This window comes from Pseudoliparis swirei, chromosome 1 (genome assembly GCF_029220125.1).
Source record: "Pseudoliparis swirei isolate HS2019 ecotype Mariana Trench chromosome 1, NWPU_hadal_v1, whole genome shotgun sequence".
NCBI classification, from domain to species: Eukaryota; Metazoa; Chordata; class Actinopteri; order Perciformes; family Liparidae; genus Pseudoliparis; species Pseudoliparis swirei.
In genome coordinates this window covers 28,621-50,093 of record NC_079388.1, presented here as the reverse complement: position 1 = coordinate 50,093, position 21,473 = coordinate 28,621, and the positions used below count along the sequence as shown (strand labels likewise).

The 21,473-nt window shown below is 50.5% G+C and overlaps 1 protein-coding gene across 1 annotated transcript; it reads left to right on the top strand.

The window, feature by feature from the left end:
• Positions 1-13,159: 13,159 nt before the first annotated feature.
• Positions 13,160-17,909, top strand: LOC130197575 (glucagon-like peptide 2 receptor; the record flags this gene model as incomplete). Its single annotated transcript, XM_056420311.1, has 5 exons — positions 13,160-13,573; positions 16,186-16,282; positions 16,364-16,462; positions 16,888-17,009; positions 17,803-17,909. Coding segments are annotated over exons 1-5 (506 nt in total), but the record flags the coding sequence as incomplete, so codon positions are not given.
• Between the last annotated feature and the right edge of the window lie 3,564 nt (positions 17,910-21,473).

The following is a 21,473-nucleotide window of genomic DNA, read 5'->3' as shown; positions in this document are numbered from 1 at the left end:
TCCTTCAGCTTGCCGGCTTCCCTGACCCCCGTGTCCACCACCGGGTTCTCGGGTTGCTGCCACGACACCGATGACCTTCCGACCACAGCTCCTATCGGCCGCTTCCACAATAGAGGCTTAGAGCATGGTCCACTCTGACTCCATGTCCCCAACCTCCCTCGGGATGTGTGAGAAGTTCATCCCGAGGTGGGAGTTGAAGGACTCCTGGACAGAGTCCTCGACCAGACGTTCCCAGTTCACCCGCACTCCACATTTGGGCTTGACAGTTTTTTTTTAGCCGACTCCCATCTGGTCCAATCCCCCACCAGGTGGTGACCAGCTGACAGCTCTGCTCCTCTCTTCACCCGAGTGTCCAAGACATACGTCCCTGTGACACGCGTGTTGCCGTCACGAGTAGGTTCCCCCCCCCCCTAAGCACCAAGAAGGACTGAGCAGCCAGAGGGATAGTTGGTAATCATGTTTATTTCCATGGCAGACTGTGTTTCTGCTCTCCACCCTGACTCCCGATCTGCTGTCCAGCCAGCTCCTTTATGGAGACAGCCTCAGATACACCAACACACGTCATCAGCTGGACTGATTACCACTCTGATTAGCAATTAGTCCAGCTGATGACAATCAGACACCGTTCCCTGAACCACACCCCCGCTCCACCCACTCAGCAGCCGAGCCTACACACCCCCCACTGCCACATACCTCCACCGCCCGACTTAGGCCGGGGCAACATCCGGCCTAACCTACTCCCCCTCCCCCCCATGAGAGCGGGAGAGGAAGTCGGCCACGACCATCTGTGTACCCGGCCTATGGATCACCTTGAAATTAAAAGGCTGTAAAGCCAGATACCACCGAGTGATTCGGGCGTTGGTATCTTTCATGCGGTGGAGCCATTGGAGCGGGCGTGGTCCGACCAGAGGGTGAATGAGCGTCCCAGGAGGTAGTAGCGCAGGGAGTCGACCGCCCACCGGATGGCGAGGCACTCCTTCTCCACCGTGCTGTACCTGCCCTCCCTCTCCGACAGCTTGCGGCTGATGTACAGCACGGGGCGGTCAAACCCCTCTACCTGCTGGGACAAAACGGCCCCCAGCCCTCTGTTCGACGCATCGGTCTGCAGAGTAAAAGGGAGAGAGAAGTTAGGTGTGTGAAGGAGTGGTTCCCCACAGAGAGCTTGCTTTACCTCCTCAAACGCCAACTGGCACCGCTCCGTCCACTGGACCGGATCTGAGGCACCTTTCCGGGTCAGGTCAGTCATGGGGCTGGTCAGCTCCGCAAAGTTCGGGATGAACCGCCTGTAATAGCCCGCCAGCCCCAAAAACTGCCTCACCTCTTTTTTAGTCTTGGGCCGCGGACAGGCTGCGATGGCGGCGGTCTTGTCCACCTGAGGGCGCACCTGCCCGGCGCCCAAGTGGTACCCCAGATACCGTACTCCCTCCGTCCAACTGCACACTTCCCCGGGTTGGCCGTAAGCCCCGCCTGCCTCAGGGACTCCAGCACCGCGCCGACCCGCTGCACATGCTCCGCCCAGGTGGTGCTGTGTATGATCACATCATCCAGGTAGGCGGCAGCATATGCAGCGTGCGGACGCAGCACCCGGTCCATGAGGCGCTGAAAGGTGGCTGGGGCCCCGAACAACCCAAAGGGAAGCGTGGTGAATTGGTATAACCCAAACGGAGTGGAGAAGGCCGTTTTCCTTAGACTCTGGCGACAGAGGAATCTGCCAGTAGCCCTTGGTTAAATCCAGTGTCGTAAAGAAACACGCAGTGCCCAGTCGGTCCAGGAGCTCGTCGACCCGGGCATTGGGTAAGCATCGAACCGTGACACCTCGTTCACCCTGCGATAGTCCACGCAGAACCGAATAGACCCATCCTTCTTGACCACAAGAACAATGGGACTACACCAGGCACTGTGGGACTCTTCTATTACCCCCATCTCCAGCATTGCAGCCAATTCCCGCTGAACCACCTTTCTCTTGTGTTCAGGTAACCTGTAGGGTCGTAACCGCACTGTCACGCCCGGAGGAGTCTCGATCTCGTGCTCTATGAGGTTGGTGCGTCCTGGAAGGAGAGAGAACACATCAGCAAACTGCTTTTGCAACCGGGCAATGTCTGTTTTCTGGGTACCCGAGAGACGGTCTTCACAAAGGAGCGAGGCCGGATTGGTGGATTTTGGGACCTCAGGCCCCAGCTCCTCTCTCTCAGATACCGAGGACACCAGAGAAACAGACTCCGCCTCCTCCATGCCTTTAGGAGGTTGAGGTGGTAAATCTGTGTAGCTCCGCCCCTATCAGAACGCACCACCTCATAGTCGACATCCCCCACTCGCCGTGTGACCACAAAGGGCCCTTGCCACTTGGCGAGGAGTTTAGAGCTGGAAGAAGGAAGCAATACAAGTACCTTCTCTCCCGGTGTGAATTGTCTCAGCCTGGCACCTCTGTTGTACAGCCGCTGCTGACGCTCCTGGGCCTGGAGCAAATGCTCACGTGACAGCTGACCCAGGGTGTGGAGCTTTGCTCGCAGGTCCAGGACGTGTTGGATCTCGTTTTTACTGGTGCTCGGCCCTTCCTCCCAGTTTTCTTTAATGAGGTCGAGCACCCCCATGAGTCCTGCCGAACAAAAGTTCAAAGGGAGAAAATCCCGTGGAGGCCTGGGGAACCTCCCGTACTGCAAACAACAGAGCGTCAAGCCATTTATCCCAATTACGTTCATCGTCATTAATAAATTTACGGATCATGGACTTCAAAGTCTTATTCAGACGCTCCACCAGACCGTCGGTCTGTGGGTGGTACACGCTGGTCCGAATAGACTTGATGCCCAGTAACCCGTAAAGTTCTCTCAGTGTTCTTGACATGAACTGGGTGCCCTGGTCAGTCAGAATCTCTTTCGGGATTCCGACTCGGGAGATGACCTGAAACAGCGCCTGTGCGACACTCTTTGCAGAAATGCTGCGCAAGGGCACCGCCTCCGGGTATCGTGTTGCGTAATCCACGAAGACTAACACAAAGCGATATCCGCGTGCACTCCGGTGAAATGGCCCGATGAGGTCCATAGCGATTCGCTCAAATGGAACCTCCATTAATGGCAGAGGGCGCAAAGGTGCCCTCGGAATGGCCGGAGGGTTTACCAATTGACAGTCCGGGCAGGACGCACACCAACGGCGCACATCCGCCCGGATGCCCGGCCAATAGAATCGGGTCATTATCCGGTCCAGAGTTTTATCATATCCCATGTGACCAGCCATCGGGTTATAATGAGCCGCCTGGAAAACCATTTCCCGGCGGCTCTTCGGCACCAGCAACTGGGTGCTTTCCTGCCCTGTGTGAGTGTCACGGCTCACTCTGTACAGCCTGTCCCTGATCAATGTGAAGTGCGGATAGGTCTGCGCTGCGTCAGGGCGCACCAGCTGACCATCAATTCGTATCACTTGGTCAAAGGCTGAGCGTAGAGTATCATCCCGAGACTGCTCGAGTGGAAAATCTTCCATGGAGTGAAACTCGGGAGCCGGAGGAGTCGCCATAGGAGGCTTCCCCGGTTCCCCCTCCCCGTCTGCAGTGTCGGACAACCTCGCGTCACCGCTGAGCACGGCGCACACACCGCATGACCCTGTCTGCCGTGAACGCACCCCCGCAGCCTTCCCCATTAACTTGTCAAAGCCCGGCCAATCGATTCCCAAGATTAAGTGCGTAAGGCGGGAGCTAACCGCAACCTTCACGTTATGCTTTTTCCCCCCGTATCTAATCTCCGCTGACACTATGGGATACTCGTGAATGTCCCCATGCACACACCTTATCTTCACCCACAATGCCTCCACCAATGCCCCTGGTCGAACCAGGCTCTGGTGGATCATAGACTGTGTACAGCCGAATCCACCATTGCCTGATGTATACCCCCTGATTCTTACCGCACGCTGCACGTCGCTCCCGGACCTGGGGAGGGTGTTGGAGAGCCGGCAACCCGGATCACCTGGCCCACCTCCATCAGCGGACACTCCCGTCGGATGTGTCCGGGCTGTCTGCACCTCCAACACGCCTGCCCTGGTGTTTGAGGGACTACCTGTGGGTAGGGAAGGGTGCCGGTGTTTACTGGGGCCGGTATGGGTTGCGTCAGGGCCCGCATCGGCCTGGCCGGAGCCCGTGCGCTGTCCCCCTGGCCGCCGGGGTGCACCGCCAGGTGGTCCTCCGCCCGTGTGATGGCGGCCTCCAGCGACGTGGGGCCGTGACATCGGACCCACTCTGCTGTTCTGGTCGGTAGCCCCTCCATGAACCGCTCCACGACGGCCTTCTCCACCACCGCCTGCGCCCCTTCCGTGCTCCCGGCTGCAGCCACCTCGTCGGCGTCCCTCAGCCGTTGGCGTACGCAAACGGCCGGTCGTCGGGCCCCATCGTGGCCTCGCGAAACCTCCGCCGGTGATCCTCCGGAGTCAGACCCAGCCGATCCATCACCGCCTTCCGCATGTCCACGTAACTTTGGCGTGCTGCTGGGGGAAGCCCCAGGGCCGCAGTCTGCGCCTCCCCGGTGAGCAGGGGCAGGAGGCGAATCGCCCACTCCCGCTGGCCAGCCGCATGCCTCCGCCACCGTCTCAAAGTCTCCAGGAACGACTGCGGGTCGCCCCGCCGTCATTTTGGAGTTCCACCCCCCCCAAGGGGGAAGCTACAGGTGTGGCCGCCGCTGTCTGGGCGGCGAGCCGTTCCAGGGCGCGTCTGCTCCTCTGCCTGGGCCAGGAGCTTCCCCAGTGTCTGCCGGCCTGCCTCCGCCTGGTCCTGCACCATCGCTGCTATCCTCCCCAGCATCTGCCCCAGCTGAATCCATGGCTGTTCTGGGTGCTGCTGGATGCTCTCCATGTTCTTTGTTGTTGTTGCTTTTTTTTTTTTTTTTTCCACACAAAAAAAAAGAAAGGGTCCCACGTTTGGCTCCAGTGTGACACGCGTGTTGCCGTCACCAGTAGGTTCCCCCCCCCCCTAAGCACCAAGAAGGACTGAGCAGCCAGAGGGATAGTTGGTAATCATGTTTATTTCCATGGCAGACTGTGTTTCTGCTCTCCACCCTGACTCCCGATCTGCTGTCCAGCCAGCTCCTTTATGGAGACAGCCTCAGATACACCAACACACGTCATCAGCTGGACTGATTACCACTCTGATTAGCAATTAGTCCAGCTGATGACAATCAGACACCGTTCCCTGAACCACACCCCCGCTCCACCCACTCAGCAGCCGAGCCTACACACCCCCCACTGCCACAGTCCCCAACAGATGATACGAGTACATTGTTGATCATTGATCTCCGGCTTAAGGTGTTCTGGTACCAGGTCCACTTATGAGCCCCCTTATGTTCGGACATGGTGTTCGTTATGGACAAACCGTGGCTAGCACAGAAGTCCAATAATAGAACACCGCTCGGGTTCAGACCGGGCAAGCCAATCCTCCCAATCACTCCCCGCCAGGATTCTCTGTCATTTCCCACGTGATTGTTGAAGTCTCCCAGGAGAACTATGGAGTCGGCAGGCGGTTTCTTTCCAGGACCCCTCCCACCGACTCCAAGAATAGTTTGTAGTAGGCATGGACCACGATCCAGATCTACACAATCCAAGAGACAGAAGCAGGTAAAGAGGAGGGGGCCGCATCAGCAGGGCTATGGCAGGAGGTTCACCTGGTCCAGACCTAGAGATGCTGCTATAGGCTGAGAGGCTGAGGGGGACGCTTAGGATACACTGAGCTCCTCTCTCCTCTCTCCTTAAGGACGTTTAGGCAGTGGCGGGCCGTCAGGGCCAGCAAGGCCTTCTCTGCTGGCCTAAACATCATCAGAATATATATATTTTTCTAAATATATTTTCCCACAAATATGTATTCAATTATTTCCCAGAGTAAGAGTTATTCTCTTAATTTCATAGCGTTCCTCTTGGTTGCGCTGCTGCCAGCGCCAGGTTGAGATTTGGAGGGCTGATCTTTATCTTAGATCTTTTATCCAATCATATTCAGCCATCGTGTGTTGCCAGGGGGCTAAAATATGCCCTTAGGCCTTCAGAATCAACATTGCGGGCGCTGGTAGCTTCAAGTGAATGGGAATGACGATGTTGTGTCAACCAATCAGCTTTAGAGTTGGCTCCTCTAGGCCTTCTAGAAGGCCCCGGAACCGGCACAGGAGCCAGTTTGCAGGCGGAGTGCTGCACGTCTTTTGATTGGATTACCAATATTGAGAGGCGGGGCCTATGGGCAGGTAAATGCAGAACCTCAGAACTAGGAAACTGAATTTGATAGACTGTACAACAGAGTCATTGAAGTCTTCTTGAGGAAAGAAGGAAGGATGGATTTTGTGTTCAAATAATCAGTCTTTGGTGAGTAGGCATACAATGCAATCTATTTTTTATTAAATGTGTGTATGTTTGGCACAAAATAAAATGGCAAATAGCCTATGTTGCAAATTATTTGTTTTCTTTCTTTTATTTTCAGTGAATAGTTATGTGTCTTTATCATCACGGTGAAACTGCTTTGGGTGCGACAATGCCCTGTTTAGTGAACAAACTAGTGCAAGTTACTTTATTCTTCTTCTTTTTCTCCGTCCCGATGCGCGCATTCTGCAGCGCGAGACGGAGAGCCGAGAGAAATGACATGCTGTTGTGTAGATACGATCAACATCAGACGGCTGTTTAGTTTAATAAATGAACAAAGACGTGCTATAGAGAAAATGACGGGGGCGGGCCAATTTTTTTTAATGTCATGCAATCTACCAATACTACGCCGCGATGGACGTATTGAGCAGCCCTGGTCTAGAGCCATGGCATCATAATGAGAGGAATAAGAGGTGGATTAATTTGGGTGGGACTGTGTAGGACCTCACTGAAGGCCCAGGCCCCAGGCCCGCCACTGCTTTTAGGATGCACTGAGCTCCTCTCTCCTCTCTCCTTATGGACGTTTAGGATACACTGATCTCCTCTCTCCTCTCCTCTCTCCTTATGGACGCTGAGGATACACTGAGCAAGTCTCTCCTCTCTCCTTATGGACGTTTAGGATACACTGAGCACCTATCTCCTCTCTCCTTATGGACGTTTAGGATACACTGATCTCCTCTCTCCTCTCCTCTCTCCTTATGGACGCTGAGGATACACTGAGCACGTCTCTCCTCTCTCCTTATGGACGTTTAGGATACACTGAGCACCTCTCTCCTCTCTCCTTATGGATGTTTAGGATACACTGAGCTCCTCTCTCCTCTCCTCTCTCCTTATGGACACTTAGGATACAGTGAGCACCTCTCTCCTCTCCTCTCTCCTTATGGATGCTTAGGATACACTGAGCTCCTCTCTCCTCTCTCCTTATGGACGCTTAGGATACACTGAGCACCTCTCTCCTCTCCTCTCTCCTTATGGACACTTAGGATACACTGAGCACCTCTCTCCTCTCCTCTCTCCTTATGGACGCTTAGGATACACTGAGCACCTCTCTCCTCTCTCCTTATGGACATTTAGGATACACTAAGCACCTCTCTCCTCTCCTCTCTCCTTATGGACATTTAGGATACACTGAGCACCTCTCTCCTCTCCTCTCTCCTTATGGACATTTAGGATACACTTAGCTCCTCTCTCCTTTCCTCTCTCCTTATGGAAGCTTAGGATACACTGAGCACCTCTCTCCTCTCCTCTCTCCTTATGGACGCTTAGGATACACTGAGCACCTCTCTCCTCTCTCCTTATGGACGTTTAGGATACACTGAGCTCCTCTCTCCTCTCCTCTCTCCTTATGGACGCTTAGGATACACTGAGCTCCTCTCTCCTCTCCTCTCTCCTTATGGACGCTTAGGATACACTGAGCACCTCTCTCCTCTCTCCTTATGGATGTTTAGGATACACTGAGCTCCTCTCTCCTCTCCTCTCTCCTTATGGACGCTTAGGATACACTGAGCTCCTCTCTCCTCTCTCCTTATGGATGTTTAGGATACACTGAGCTCCTCTCTCCTCTCCTCCTCTCTCCTTATGGACACTTAGGATACACTGAGCACCTCTCTCCTCTCCTCTCTCCTTATGGACGCTTAGGATACACTGAGCTCCTCTCTCCTCTCCTCCTCTCTCCTTATGGACGCTTAGGATACACTGAGCACCTCTCTCCTCTCTCCTTATGGATGTTTAGGATACACTGAGCTCCTCTCTCCTCTCCTCTCTCCTTATGGATGTTTAGGATACACTGAGCTCCTCTTTCCTCTCCTCCTCTCTCCTTATGGATGTTTAGGATACACTGAGCTCCTCTCTCCTCTCCTCTCTCCTTATGGATGCATAGGATACACTGAGCTCCTCTCTCCTCTCCTCTCTCCTTATGGACGCTTAGGATACACTGAGCATCTCTCTCCTCTCTCCTTATGGATGCTTAGGATACACTGAGCTCCTCTCTCCTCTCCTCTCTCCTTATGGACGCTTATGATACACTGAGCTCCTCTCTCCTCTCCTCCTCTCTCCTTATGGACGTTTAGGATACACTGAGCTCCTCTCTCCTCTCCTCTCTCCTTATGGACGTTTAGGATACACTGAGCTCCTCTCTCCTCTCCTCTCTCCTTATGGACGCTTAGGATACACTGAGCTCCTCTCTCCTCTCCTCTCTCCTTATGGACGCTTAGGATACACTGAGCACTTCTCTCCTCTCTCCTTATGGACATTTAGGATACACTGATCTCCTCTTTCCTCTCCTCCTCTCTCCTTATGGACGCTTAGGATACACTGAGCTCCTCTCTCCTCTCCTCTCTCCTTATGGACGCTTAGGATACACTGAGCTCCTCTCTCCTCTCCTCTCTCCTTATGGATGTTTAGGATACACTGAGCTCCTCTCTCCTATCTCCTTATGGATGTTTAGGATTCACTGAGCACCTCTCTCCTCTCCTCTCTCCTTATGGACGTTTAGGATACACTGAGCTCCTCTCTCCTCTCTCCTTATGGACGCTTAGGATACACTGAGCTCCTCTCTCCTCTCCTCTCTCCTTATGGACGTTTAGGATACACTGAGCACCTCTCTCCTCTCTCCTTATGGACACTTAGGATACACTGAGCACCTCTCTCCTCTCCTCTCTCCTTATGGACGTTTAGGATACACTGAGCTCCTCTCTCCTCTCCTCTCTCCTTATGGACGTTTAGGATACACTGAGCACCTCTCTCCTCTCCTCCTCTCTCCTTATGGATGCTTAGGATACACTGAGCACCTCTCTCCTCTCCTCTCTCCTTATGGACGTTTAGGATACACTGAGCACCTCTCCTCTCCTCTCTCCTTATGGACGTTTAGGATACACTGAGCTCCTCTCTCCTCGCTCCTTATGGACGTTTAGGATACACTGAGCCCCTCTCCCCTCTCCTCTCTCCTTATGGATGAATGTTCATCTCTCCATTTCACATTATTAACTCTGCTTCCTCTCCAAAGTCCTTGTGAGTTTAGGTCTCAGAGGGTCCATTGTTCATCTGGTCACATGACCTCTATTGTTCATCTGGTCACATGACATCTATTGTTCATCTGGTCACATGACATCTATTGTTCATCTGGTCACATGACCTCTATTGTTCATCTGGTCACATGACATCTATTGTTCATCTGGTCACATGACATCTATTGTTCATCTGGTCACATGACATCTATTGTTCTGTCCATCTTGGAGAGGGATCCTCTGTTGCTCTCCTGAAGGTTTCTTTCCTTTTTTCAGGCCACTTCAAACTACCAGACGGAGCGAGTCCTGACCCATAGCCTTCTAGCAATCGTACCAGGTAAGCGGTGCCATGCAGTCACACCTGGTACGCAGCGCTCAGGACTTCACCGACTGCATGAATGTCTCAGGCCTCATTACTCAGCAACTCGCACCAACCGACGTCCAACCGCAGCTCGGTAAGTAATACCTTCTTTTGGGGGATCAGATCGCTGTGTTGCCCTTCTCACTTGAGGGGATTCATTGTTGCTGCCGCTCAGGGCAAACACAGCACATTGCACTGGTGTCCTATGTTGAATGAGGACGTGGTCTTTATAATCTTCTATTTGTTCAATATTTCGGATGCACTGGGAAATTTGTAATAGTATATTTAAATCATGGTCTGATAGAGTTAGTATCAACTGTCATTCCTTTGGGAATACCGTGTCTGTGACTCAGTGGAGCGGGTCGTGTTAAACCATGAGGTTGGCAGATTGATTCCCGGCTGCATTGTGAAGTGACCGTAATGTACATTGCTCCTCAATGATTAGAATGGGTTAAATGCAGATGTCAGATTTACTGTATACACCTGTATGATGATTGAAATAAAGTTTCATGGTATGATTGAATTAAAACACCATTACATGATGTTCATAAATCATGGTAACAGCTCTGCCAACTGCTCATTGGTTGATTGACACACAGACAGACAGTCAGTGCTGAGTGTATCACACACTGCTTTACTGATGCTTTTGGGTTTAATGGTTTGGTGATAATGAGTGGGACGGAGCATGACAGAATCTCTTTTTAAGCACTGAACAAACATGTTTTGATATTGTTTAAAACGGCACACTTCGGTAGTGAATGTTGCAAAGTTTGTTTTGTCTTTCCACCAATTAAAGCTCATGAATATATCTTTTCCTCACAAACCGTGACCCATGGCAGAGGTTTCAAACATCACACATCCTCACACGACCTCCTCTGTTCAGCCTCTTCCCTTCATGCACAGCCTGGAATGAGAACCCCAGCATCTCAACACCCTGAGGCCACGTCCGCTTCAAACTGCGTTAGTGCCATTTATGTCTTTTCAAAGTACAATGAAAATGTTTGATATATGTGTTTCCCCTCTGCCCGTAACCTGATCTTCACTGTCTCTCAGTTGGTTGTGCACACAATTAGTATGTCAGCTGTTCTCATGCTTACTTCACTTGTTCCTTTGCACATCACAGTCACAAATAATGACACGGCTGATGTGCTATGAGGCCATGAAACCAGAATATTGTTGATATCAAATGGATTATGTCACATTCATACCACAGGGACATTTGAAAACTATATAACCATATAATAAACAATATATATATATATATAAGTGCTGCCGCGGCCCGCCACACACACCGGTCTGGTGGTTGAAAGAAGTGTTTTGGTTAGATTGCTCCTCTCACCCGCCATAAGAAGTCTTTCTCATATTTTATATTAACATTGAATCAAATGTACTAGTGTAATGTTATTGCTTGAGTATGATCAACTGTGAAGCTTCCTCACCTCTTGAGGCTCTTCATCTCATCGCCTGAGTTCCTGCTATCCAACTCTCTCTCTAGTTTTAGTAGTTTTCCAGCAAGCAAACTATCTCCTATCAATCAAAGTGATTTTAACAAAAGAAAGATCAAAAGAAAGGTTTGAAAGAAGCTGGCCTTTGACTTTAGTAAGCAGAATGCAACATGATGCAGTTTGCTGGCAAGGATTATAAAAACCTAATGCTCTAAAAGTGAATCATTAAACAATGAGCTAATGTTGCTGCTAGTGTTCCAATGCTTCCATTCCATATGATCAAACTTTGAATGAGATCATTTAGCGAGAGCCTTTGTGTGAGCTCCATGCAGAGCTCCATGCAGAGTGCCATGCAGAGCTCCATGCAGAGCTCCATGCAGAGCGCCATGCAGAGCTCCATGCAGAGCTCCATGCAGAGCGCCATGCAGGGCGCCATGCAGAGCGCCAGGCAGAGCTCCATGCAGAGCTCCATGCAGAGCGCCAGGCAGAGCTCCATGTAGAGCTCCAAGCAGAGCTCCATGTAGAGCTCCAAGCAGAGCTCCATGCAGAGCGCCAGGCAGAGCTCCATGCAGAGCTCCATGCAGAGCTCCATGCAGAGCGCCATGCAGAGCTCCATGCAGAGCGCCATGCAGAGCTCCATGCAGAGCGCCATGCAGAGCTCCATGCAGAGCTCCATGCAGAGCTCCATGCAGAGCTCCATGCAGAGCTCCATGCAGAGCGCCATGCAGGGCGCCATGCAGAGCGCCATGCAGAGCGCCATGCAGAGCGCCATGCAGAGCGCCAGGCAGAGCTCCATGCAGAGCGCCATGCAGAGCTCCATGCAGAGCGCCAGGCAGAGCTCCATGCAGAGCGCCATGCAGGGCGCCATGCAGAGCGCCATGCAGAGCTCCATGCAGAGCGCCATGCAGAGCTCCATGCAGAGCGCCATGCAGAGCTCCATGCAGAGCTCCATGCAGAGCTCCATGCAGAGCGCCATGCAGAGCTCCATGCAGAGCTCCATGCAGAGCGCCATGCAGAGCTCCATGCAGAGCGCCATGCAGAGCTCCATGCAGAGCGCCAGGCAGAGCTCCATGCAGAGCGCCATGCAGAGCTCCATGCAGAGCGCCATGCAGAGCGCCAGGCAGAGCTCCATGTAGAGCTCCAAGCAGAGCTCCATGCAGAGCGCCAGGCAGAGCTCCATGCAGAGCGCCATGCAGAGCGCCAGGCAGAGCTCCATGTAGAGCTCCATGCAGAGCGCCATGCAGAGCTCCATGCAGAGCGCCATGCAGAGCACCAGGCAGAGCTCCATGTAGAGCTCCAAGCAGAGCTCCATGCAGAGCGCCAGACAGAGCTCCATGCAGAGCTCCATGCAGAGCGCCAGGCAGAGCTCCATGCAGAGCGCCATGCAGAGCTCCATGTAGAGCTCCAAGCAGAGCTCCATGCAGAGCGCCATGCAGAGCGCCAGGCAGAGCTCCATGTAGAGCTCCAAGCAGAGCTCCATGCAGAGCGCCAGGCAGAGCTCATCGCTGCGTTCTGCTTCAGTGCTGATCGTTTACCCCATTAGTGTCAGCGCTGCTGCCTGATGCTCCGTCACTGAGATAAACACAAGGGAGGGGTCAGCGCCTGTGTCTACAGCACCAGAGGTATGTGCTGGGTGTGTGTGGTGTATGCTTGTATTTAAGTGTGTGTGTGTGTGTGTGTGTGTGTGTGTGTGTGTGTGTGCTCATAATGGCTGAAGGTGAATTGGACCTAGCCGACTTTCCCATTTGCTTCTGTGTGATCACTTTTCTTTCAGACCACAACGTTAGGCCAGTTGTTCAGCTTTAGCCAGGCCGTAACTTGATTGGTTGGGGCAGGAGGGGGCGGGACCAGCCCTCTCTGTGAGGATGCACAGACACTCTGTGGATATGCGTCTCCAGGGAGGACGGAGCGATCCACCTCCTTCACAGCCTGAGAGGCTCCATGGACCGGAGGACTGCAGCCACGGACGTTCAGCCCACATACCAAATGAAACGTATTAGCTGATGACCAATCACAGATCAGTTTATTAAAAGAAGTGAAGTCTTGGAATCTTTGAAAATAGTTCAAGAAAAGCAAGAAGATTCGGAGGAGATAAAGGGATTTCAGGGAAATTGTGGAATATAAACAACACCAAGCTTCACAATCTGGAGACGAACAATGTACGTTTGTGCAAACTATCCTCCGAACTTCTTCAACACATCCTCAATATTCCCGAGGTACCTGGCCAGGAAAGCTAAGAGGTGTTAGCCAGAGAAAAGGAGGATTGAGAGGCCTTGTGAGGGATGAGGTGAGGCCCGTCCAGCACCATGCCCAGCTGGCCCCTGAGGCCCCCGAGGCCAGCAGGACCCGCGCTGCTGCTGCTCCTCTTTGCTGCCTTCAACCTTCAGGTAAAGGTCCTGCTGAACGCGCACAAAGAGGCCTCCACTCATTAGCATTTCAGTCTTACTTAGCGTTGACCTTTGCAGTAAAACACACCATTTATTTTGTATTGGACAACATTTAAACACTTGGGCTTCGTGGACATTACAGTTTTTTTCAGGCGCTACCAAGCGTTGTCCAACCAGTGGTCACATTTTCAAAACTCTAAACACAATGAGCACAGCAGGTGTTTTGTCGCCGTACCGTTCACACGTTTCACGTCGTGTTCACACAATATGCAGTCAGTGAACACATTTACACAATGCTTACATTCTCTTAAAAGACGAGCTATACCTCCCAATAAAATGATGGATTGTTCTTGTATTACTTATGAATGTTAACACACAAGATCCCACAATGGCAAAACCAATATTCCAAACCTTAGATACAGTCTCAAAACCTGTTCTGCAATGATATCAGTTTTAAAACAAGATATCTCATCTGATAATAAACAAACAATTGATTCCCATCTCCTCCTGATGGTAGGTCAGAGTTTGGAATGTTTTTGAGAAATATGTTTTAGCAAGTTTTGGATTAGAATTTACATTTTGATTATGACCGGTTGAGATGTTGATCACACAGACACCGCCTACATTGACTAACCGGATGTTGTTCAATCATCTGTTGCAGCCGTTGCCCCAAAACATAGTTTATTTGTAATAAAAAATAAAAAAATAGTTTGGATTTGCTGTAACTTTTTTAAAGGAACAATTGTTCCCCCCTTTTTATCTGGGCTTGTTGCCGTTGTGTTTCTTGGATATTATGTTCACTGTAAGCAATACTGTAAAACCTTTTCTGTTCCATCAGACTGTAAACAGTATTTATACTGTACCTCCTGTAGTAAACAGCAAAGGAAAAAAACTGATTAGTTTTTGACTGGAATGCTTTTGAATGTGAACATTACATGTGGACATACAGTTCCCAACCAAGACATGTAGTGTAAAAACAGTGGATTACATGTTTTGCATGCAAATACCTGAACAACTGAAACATAAAAGTCTGTGCAGTTTTTGTAATGTCAGCAATAGCCAGTGTTTTGAAACCTGGTGGACTTTGATTGACTGGAAGGAGCTCGTGAAGTGAAAACAAGAGTTATTCTTTGACAGAATAATTTCATTTTGAGTCAGATTTCCAGTGTTTTGGTAAAGTTAGTGTCTGCAGAAAAAGATATGTAATATTTTGAAATGAAGAGTTAGTATATATTTAACAAAATGTGCTTTTGAGAAGAAAATGATCCATTTGGCCAATTGTGCTTTGTAGGTGTGAGTCTGTGTTAAGAGTTTAGAAAAAGTATCTGAAGTATGGGTGAGCGCTTATTAGCGATTGAAAAAAACTGTAACTTTAATCCGTAACATTAGAGTTGTGTGAATCAGTGTGTGAGAGGCGGGATGTGACTACAGATCTGGCTCTTGAGTTCCCTCCGTCGGCCACTCTGTACAGAGCTGACACCATGAGCTCAAGTCTTCTCTGCAGCTGTGACACGGCGGTGGACGAGCGGCTGAACGACCACGACTCACTGGGGGGGGGGGGGGGGGGGGTTAGAGATTAGTCAAGCTACGGCCGGTTCTGAGGATGAATTATGAATGAGAGAGATGGTGAAGGTGGTCTGAAACTTTTCGTTGAAATCAGGAACATTGTAATACATTTGACTAATGACAGTGAATAATAATCATAGTTCCAGCATTAATTAATTTGTAAACTGTCAAGTAGAGCTACCACTTGTTTATTGACGTCTGTCACCGTGTGAAACCAGAAGTCAACGTTGACGTGTGACTCCCATTCGCCGATTCGCTCGAATGTAACCTCCAATCATGGCAGAGGATGCAACGGCCCCCCCCCCCCCCCCCCCGGATGCTCGACCAATCAATTCGGGTCATTATCCTGTCCAGTTTTCTTATATCCCGTATGGCGTGGATTATAGTGAGCCACCTGGAAAATAATGTAATAATCAATAATATTGGGGAGCTACACAATCAGAAAAGAAACATCCATTGCAGCTGAGCCTAACCACGCCTCCAGCTGAGCCTAACCACGCCCCCAGTGTAGCATAATCACGCCCCCAGCTGAGTCTAACCACGCCTCGCCTCCAGCTGAGCCTAACCACGCCCCCAGCTGAGCCTAACCACACACCCAGCTGAGCCTAACCACACCCCCAGCTGAGCCTAACCATGCCCCCAGCTGAGCCTAACCATGCCCCCAGCGGCGCATAACCACGCCCCCAGCTGAGCCTAACCACGCCCCCAGCTGAGCCTAACCATGCCCCCAGCTGAGCCTAACTACGCCCCCAACTGAGCCTAACCATGCCCCCAGCTGAGCCTAACTACACCCCCAGCTGAGCCTAACCATGCCCCCAGCTGAGCCTAACCACGCCTCCAGCTGAGCATAATCACGCCCCCAGCTGAGCCTAACCACACCCCCACCACCACCAGATATTCATCTTTGAGGGGAAATGGAAAATGTGATTTATATTAAAGTAAATGGTAATATTATATGTGCACTTTAATTCCAACATTCTTTAACACTTTACGGGTCAGATTATTAAAATAATGAAGTGTATCTCACTTGTTTCATTTGTTTGCAGGTAACCGGCTCAGTGCTTGAAAGTCTGATCGCCAAACGGACTGAGTACTGGGAGCACTGCAACAGAACGCTGGAGACCAGGGCGCTGCCAGAAACCGGTGAGCAGTCGGTCAAGAGGTCCATGTTCATTCTCTGGACGTTTTTGCCTTTGTGAAAACTTGTTTATTCTTTTTTCACAGGACCTCACTGTAAAGGCACCTTTGACCTGTTTGTCTGTTGGCCATATTCGTCTCCTGGGAATGTGTCTGTGCCCTGTCCTTCTTACTTACCATGGATCAGTGAGCACAATGTTATGTTTTCATCTCATGAAGTTCAAATCATAATGTATGTTATTCAGGCGTCGGTGTTTGAACATGCTTTGGTCCAGAATGTAACATCTCAGCCACAAGTGGATTGATTTCCATGGGATGTGTGCTGATGGCCTGTGGATCAGAGCAACCGAGGAGGGACAGATGACACATGTCATGTGTACACAATGAACAACACAACACACTCACAACACACACAATGCATACCACAGGATGTTGGAAGAGTGATATTCACATACAGCTCAGTACAGCAGACACTTCCAAAAAGATTTTATACCACAATGAAGTTTTAATAATCATGTACGAGAAGTGACCATACCTATTCAGGATTTAGCTGTCTATTAATTCTCACAGAAGTAATCATTCATATCAATATGTCCTTCAATGACCTACAGACGGGTCCAGGAGGGCACATCGGGAATGCTTAGTGACTGGGAGATGGCGACAGAGGGAGAACTCCTCGGAGACCTGGAGGGACGACTCGGCGTGTCAGGAGGACCTGTACTTCAAAGACAAGGTGAGCACCTGTACTTCAAAGACAAGGTGAGCACCTGTACTTCAGAGACCAGGTGAGCACCTGTACTTCAAAGACCAGGTGAGCACCTGTACTTCAAAGACCAGGTGAGGACCTGTACTTCAAAGACCAGATGAGCACCTGTACTTCAAAGACAAGATGAGCACCTGTACTTCAAAGACAAGGTGAGGACATGTACTTCAAAGACAAGGTGAGCACCTGTACTTCAAATACAAGGTGAGCACCTGTACTTCAAAGACCAGGTGAGCACCTGTACTTCAAAGACAAGGTGAGCACCTGTACTTCAAATACAAGGTGAGCACCTGTACTTCAAAGACCAGATGAGCACCTGTATTTCAAAGACAAGGTGAGCACCTGTACTTCAAAGACCAGGTGAGCACCTGTACTTCAAAGACAAGGTGAGCACCTGTACTTCAAAGACAAGGTGAGCACCTGTACTTCAAAGACCAGGTGAGCACCTGTAGTTCAAAGACCAGGTGAGCACCTGTACTTCAAAGACCAGGTGAGCACCTGTACTTCAAAGACCAGGTGAGCACCTGTAGTTCAAAGACCAGGTGAGCACCTGTACTTCAAAGACCAGATGAGCACCTGTACTTCAAAGACCAGGTGAGCACCTGTACTTCAAATACAAGGTCAGGACACTCCTGCTCCCCTGAACACACATTTCCTTATTAGCTACTTAGCACTTATCTGATGTGTGTGTGTGTGTGTGTGTGTGTGTGTGTGTGTGTGTGTGTGCATGTGCGTGTGTGTGTGTGTGTGTGTGTGTGTGCAGGAGGATGAAATGCTTCGCCAGACGGCCCTCCGGCTCCTCTCTGTGATTGGCTACTCCCTGTCCTTGTCCTCTCTCTTCATTGCTACTCTTCTGATGGGCATGTTGAGGTCAGTACGGGGTCGAGGTCTGTGGGGTAGAGGGGTCAATGTGTGGTAGAGGGGTCGAGGTCTGTGGGGTAGAGGGGTCAATGTGTGGTAGAGGGGTCGAGGTCTGTGGGGTAGAGGGGTCAATGTGTGGTAGAGGGGTCAAGGTCTGTGGGGTAGAGGGGTCAATGTGTGGTAGAGGGGTCGATGTCTGCGTGGTAGAGGGGTCGAGGTCTGTGTGGTAGAGGGGTCAGTGTGTGGTAGAGGGGTCGAGGTCTGTGTGGTAGAGGGGTCAATGTGTGGTAGAGGGGTCGAGGTCTGTGTGGTAGAGGGGTCAATGTGTGGTATAGGGGTCGAGGTCTGCATGGTAGAGGGGTCAATGTGTGGGATAGGGGTCAATGTGTGGTAGAGGGGTTGAGGTCTGTGTGGTAGAGGGGTCAATGTGTGGTAGAGGGGTCGAGGTCTGTGTGGTAGAGGGGTCAATGTGTGGTATAGGGGTCGAGGTCTGCATGGTAGAGGGGTCAATGTGTGGGATAGGGGTCAATGTGTGGTAGAGGGGTCAATGTGTGGTAGAGGGCTCGAGGTCTGCGTGGTAGAGGGGTCGAAGTCTGTGTGGTAGAGGGGTCAATGTGTGGTAGAGGGGTCGAGGTCTGTGTGGTAGAGGGGTCAATGTGTGGTAGAGGGGTCGAGGTCTGTGTGGTAGAGGGGTCAATGTGTGGTATAGGGGTCGAGGTCTGTGTGGTAGAGGGGTCGAGGTCTGTGTGGTAGAGGGGTCAATGTGTGGTAGAGGGGTCGAGGTCTGTGTGGTAAAGGGGTCAATGTGTGGTAGAGGGGTCGAGGTCTGTGTGGTAGAGGGTCAATGTGGTAGAGGGCTCGAGGTCTGTGTGGTAGAGGGGTCAATGTGTGGTAGAGGGGTCGAGGTCTGTGTGGTAGAGGGGTCAATGTGTGGTAGAGGGGTCGAGGTCTGTGTGGTAGAGGGGTCAATGTGTGGTAGAGGGGTCGAGATCTGCGTGGTAGAGGGGTCAATGTGTGGTAGAGGGGTCGAGGTCTGTGTGGTAGAGGGATCAATGTGGTAGAGGGGTCGAGGTCTGTGTGGTAGAGGGGTCAATGTGGTAGAGGGGTCGAGGTCTGTGTGGTAGAGGGGTCAATGTGTGGTAGAGGGGTCGAGATCTGCGTGGTAGAGGGGTCAATGTGTGGTAGAGGGGTCGAGGTCTGTGTGGTAGAGGGGTCAATGTGTGGTAGAGGGGTCGAGATCTGCGTGGTAGAGGGGTCAATGTGTGGTAGAGGGGTCAATGTGTGGTAGAGGGATCAGAGGGGTCAATGTGTGGTAGAGGGGTCGAGGTCTGTGTGGTAGAGGCGTCAATGTGTGGTAGAGGGGTCAGAGGGGTCAATGTGTGGTAGAGGGGTCGAGGTCTGCGGACCGGAGGAGCCGTGGATCAAAACGCCGCTCTACGTCTTCGCCGCTCTAACTAACGGTAATGGGGTTGACAGGCGCTGAGTACAATGTTTTTATTATAAATTGGAGTAATGGCCAATACTACTCAGTTCAAACTATTTTTTCTTTATTTAAATGGAATTAATCCTTATGCTTTGTATCTGTTTTCCAAGTTTTACTTTAGATGTTTCGAAACCAAATGAAATGGTTATGATAGTTAACATTTTTTAATTTTATCACATTTGATTTGAATGAGAAAAACAACACTTATTTCATCTTTGCCATTTGAAGGCCCTTATGAAGCCTTTGTGTATTAAAACAACGACCCTCAATCCTAAGACACATGTTGAATGAACTCCTTTTAGAAATCATTTGCTTTCAATAACATGTTAAAACAACATTGCTTACATCCATCCATGTGAGATTGAAGTTGAATCTTTATTGCTTAAGTGTCTCGTGAAGCCATACCTCATGTGTACCTCTTCACCTGCATGTACACAACGTTGTTACGTCATCTTTGATGTGTGTGTCCATGAAATACTACACGGACTAACTCTTTAAGAACATTGCTTTATAGGGGTCAAGATCTCCAAAGTAAATGTAATAGTACACTAATGATGTATTTATACTGTAGAATGTCGTGAAATGTCGAGTTAAGTTTTAAACATTTTCAAACTGCTGATTAAGTTTAGTCATGTCATTAATATGATGAAGTACATACAGCTCTGCACAAGTCTTCTGTGTGTTTTTAATATACAGTATGTCTTAAAGTTATAAGAGGTATTGTCACGGCTCGGCCATGACTCGTGTCTCTTGTGTCCCTTGTTCATTACGTTACATGTGTGTGTGTGTGTGTGTGTGTGTGTTCACCTGGTCTCACCTCAACACCGTCGCAGCGATAGCGGTGGAGTTTCGGATTCTAGCTGGAGCGTCTTTTTTCAGGCTTTAGCGGAAAACATCAAGGATGAGTTCTCGAGTAGAGATGAGGCCGACAGCTTGGACTCCATCATTTCCGCTTCCAGCCGTTTAGACAAGCGCCTTAGTAAATGCCTGGTCGAGCCACCAGCCGCTCCTAGCCTAGCTTTGCTTCCTGCGTGACTGCTGTCAATCAGCCTTTGGTCAGTATGTCCACGGCCCGCCCCTCAGTGCTGTAGCTCCGCCCCCCATCGACGAGCCGATGCATCTGGGACAAGCTCGACTTCCTCCATCGGGGCAACAACAGCGAATTACGGCCGGTGTGTGCGTCTCCTGTGGCCAGGCCGACCACTTTCTCCCTTCCTGTCATCTCCTTCCAAAAGATTATGCTCATCAGCGACTGGAGGGGTCCTGACGAGTCAGACTTCCACCTCTCCTACAATTCTCTATTCCTGCATGCAGATTGGCACTTCCCTCATATGGGAGGGGAGGTCCATCCCACTCCAATCCTTGGTGGATTCTGGAGCGGATGCAAACTTTATTGATGCCTTAGTGCAGGGCTATTCAACTTCAGTAGCAAGTGGGCCGAATAAGAAAATTACGGGGGGTGTGAGGGCCGCACAGAATATTGATCAAATAATGGCTAAAAATGAAAAACAGTAATGTATATTTCCACAGGTAAACAGTCACACACGAAAATGCGTCGGTATTGTGTGGCAAAAGTGTTGCGAACAAGCATCACTATAAACATGTTTCAAAGTGTAAATATCCGCTCAAGGTAACCAGTTGTTTCAGATCCCTTCAACCAAACTGTTCCCATGAAAACATAAGAAATGTGACTTAATGGATCAATATAATAATATACACTTTTACTAATGCCCAAGGGGAAATTAGTTCTCTGCATTTAACCCAGGACATTGTGTCGGATCGAGGACCTCAGCTTCTCCTCAGATCTTGAAAGCTACCACCAGTCTCTCCTCGGGATACCATCCCCAGACTAGCGGCCAGACGGAGTGGGTAAACCAGGATTTGGAGACAGCGTTATGTTGTGTCACTGCTCGCCACCCGTCCTCCTGGTCCACACACTTACTGTGGGTTGAGTATGCCCATAACTTCCTGACCAGCTCCGCCACAGGCATGCCCCCCTTCATGGCCTCCTTGGGATACCAACCGCCCCGGTTTCCGGTCCAAGAGGAGGAAGTGGCTGTGCCCTCCGTTCGAGCAGGCCTTCGTTCGTA